Source organism: Ipomoea nil, unplaced genomic scaffold (genome assembly GCF_001879475.1).
Source record: "Ipomoea nil cultivar Tokyo-kokei standard unplaced genomic scaffold, Asagao_1.1 scaffold3382, whole genome shotgun sequence".
NCBI lineage: Eukaryota > Viridiplantae > Streptophyta > Magnoliopsida > Solanales > Convolvulaceae > Ipomoea > Ipomoea nil.
Genome location: NW_017619810.1, coordinates 1 through 2,193, shown reverse-complemented (window position 1 = coordinate 2,193; position 2,193 = coordinate 1). Strand labels below are relative to the sequence as shown.

General features: G+C 66.1%; 1 protein-coding gene across 1 annotated transcript; it reads left to right on the top strand.

The window, feature by feature from the left end:
• Positions 1-493: 493 nt before the first annotated feature.
• On the top strand, positions 494-1,773 carry LOC109170933 (ribosome-binding protein 1-like; the record flags this gene model as incomplete). The annotated part of the gene is made up of 1 exon (XM_019320066.1): positions 494-1,773. A coding segment is annotated over exon 1 (1,280 nt), but the record flags the coding sequence as incomplete, so codon positions are not given.
• Positions 1,774-2,193: the final 420 nt, after the last annotated feature.

Sequence of the window (2,193 nt, the reverse complement as noted above, 5' to 3'; positions counted from 1 at the left end):
GGGGGAGACGGCGACGAGGGGGGGCGGGGGGAGGAGGGGCGGGAGGAGAGCGACGAAAACGCGAGGCCAAAAGACGGGGAGAGCGAAGACCAGGGGGCCCGCCGAGGAAGGACGAGGGCCCGGCAAATGGGAAAGAGCCGCGGGCCTGGAACGCGAGGCCCGGGAAGAAAAGGACAAAACAAAACAAGGGGAAGAGGGAGAGGGCGGGAACGGGAGGCCAGGCTCGACCGAGGCTCAGAACCAAACACGCCAGGCAGCGGCAGCAGGGGGAAGAACGAAAAGGGGGCACGAGGACCCGGATAAGGGGAGGGGGAGGAAAAGGCATGGGGGAACGAGAGGACCTAAGCGGGGGGGCGGGTGGAAAAAACAAGAGGCAAGGACCACGGATGGGGGAAATGGGAAAAGGCGGAGCGACGAGAAGGGGGAAGAGAAAGAGGCAGGGACCAGGGAGGGCGGCCAAGGGGATAAAGATGAATCGGGTACCAGGGGGGAAATGCGACGAACGCGAGGACCGGGAGGAGCGGGCAGCGGAGACGGGAACCGGGGAAGTCACAAGAGAGGCAACATCCGGCGGGAGGATAAGAGAGGGGGGGAGGCAAGAAGAAGGGCGGAGAGGACAGGAGCGAAGAGAGAGAGAGAGGCGAGAGAGAAGCCGAGGCGAACACGAAGAAGAGAGGCGAGGCGAAGAGGCGAGAAGAGAGGCCGAAGAGGCCTAAGACGCCCCCGCAAGCACAAGGGGGGGCAGCCAAAACAGGGAGCGGGCAACGGAGGAAAGGAAAACGGACAGACGAAAGAGACGGAGGAAAAAGAGCCGCGAGCGGAGCGGGGGGAGAAAGAAAAGGGACGGGGAAGGCCGGCGGCGCGACGGGAGCACGAACAAAGGGGGAGGCGAGCGCAAGGGGCGGGGGGCGAGCAGGAAACACCGGAGGAGCACACAGAGAAGGAGCGCCCAGAGGGGCACACCAGAGGGGGGGCACAGAAGGGGGCGCAAACCCGAGGGCCGGCAGCAGAGAGACGAGCCAAGGAACCGCGGCAGAGACAGCAGCCAGGCCGGGGGAGGCAGCCGCAGGGGAGGAACGAGCCACAGGACGCGGGGGGCGACAAACCCAGGAGACAAGAGGGGGCCCCAAAAACACAGCAAAACCACGAGGAGAGGGGCGAGCAGCAGGAGGGCCAGCCCAAGCCGAAGCAGAAGAGGCAGGAAGAGCGAGAGAAGGAGAAGACGGAAGCGGAAGACCAAGAGGGAGGGGCCCAGGGACAGACCGGAACACCCGCGGGAGAGCCGCCCAAGCCGCCAGGAGAGGGAGAGGGCAGGGGCGGACACAAACGAGGGACGGCAGAGGAAAGAGCAGGCCGAGGGACCGGAAGAGAGGGCAGAGCACCGGCAAAGCGGCGAGACGGAGGGGGAGCAGCGGAGGGGACCACGGCAGCAGGCGCGGCCGGCGGGGGGGAAACCGGAGGAGCCACGGGCGGGCAAGCAACCAGACCGGCGCGGGGAGAAGAGCCGGCAGGGACCGGGGGGGAGACAGAAGCAGGCCAGCAGACAACGGAAGGGCGCAAGACCCAGAAAAAACGAGGGCACACCCAGAGCACGAACGGGAAACGCAAGAGCCAACGGGGCAAGAAGAGCAGGCACAGGAGCCGGAGCAGAGCCCAGAACCAAAAGAGCAGCCACAGAAACCAGAAAAGAGAGACGAGGAGGGCCAGGGGAAGAGAGAAAGAGAGAGACAGCCGGCGGGGAAGGGGAGAAACCAGCAGAAACCAGAAAAGCAGGCAAACGAGGGAACCAAGCACGGGGAGCGGGCGGAAGCCCAGAGAAAGAACGGGGAAGGAGACAAACGGGCCCGGGCAGCGGGGGGCGGCAGAGCCAGGGGGCGGGCGCAGAGAAACCGGCGCAGCGAGAGGGCCAGGGAGGAAAAGCAGGGGGAGGGCCAACGGGCGAAGAGGCCAGCCACGAGAAAGAGCGAAGGAGAAAAGAAGACGGACCGGAGGCGGGGGAACAACGGGACGAAAGGGCGCAAAGAAAGCCGCACCAGCAACCGGAGGGAAGCCCGGGGCAACCAACGAGCCGGGGAACGCGCAAGCGAACCAGCAGCGGGCGCGGGGGGCGAAACACCCACGGACAGCCAACCACAGGCAGACCGGAGGGAAAAGGAACAAGCCGCCAGGGAGGGGGGGCACCAAGGCAGGAAA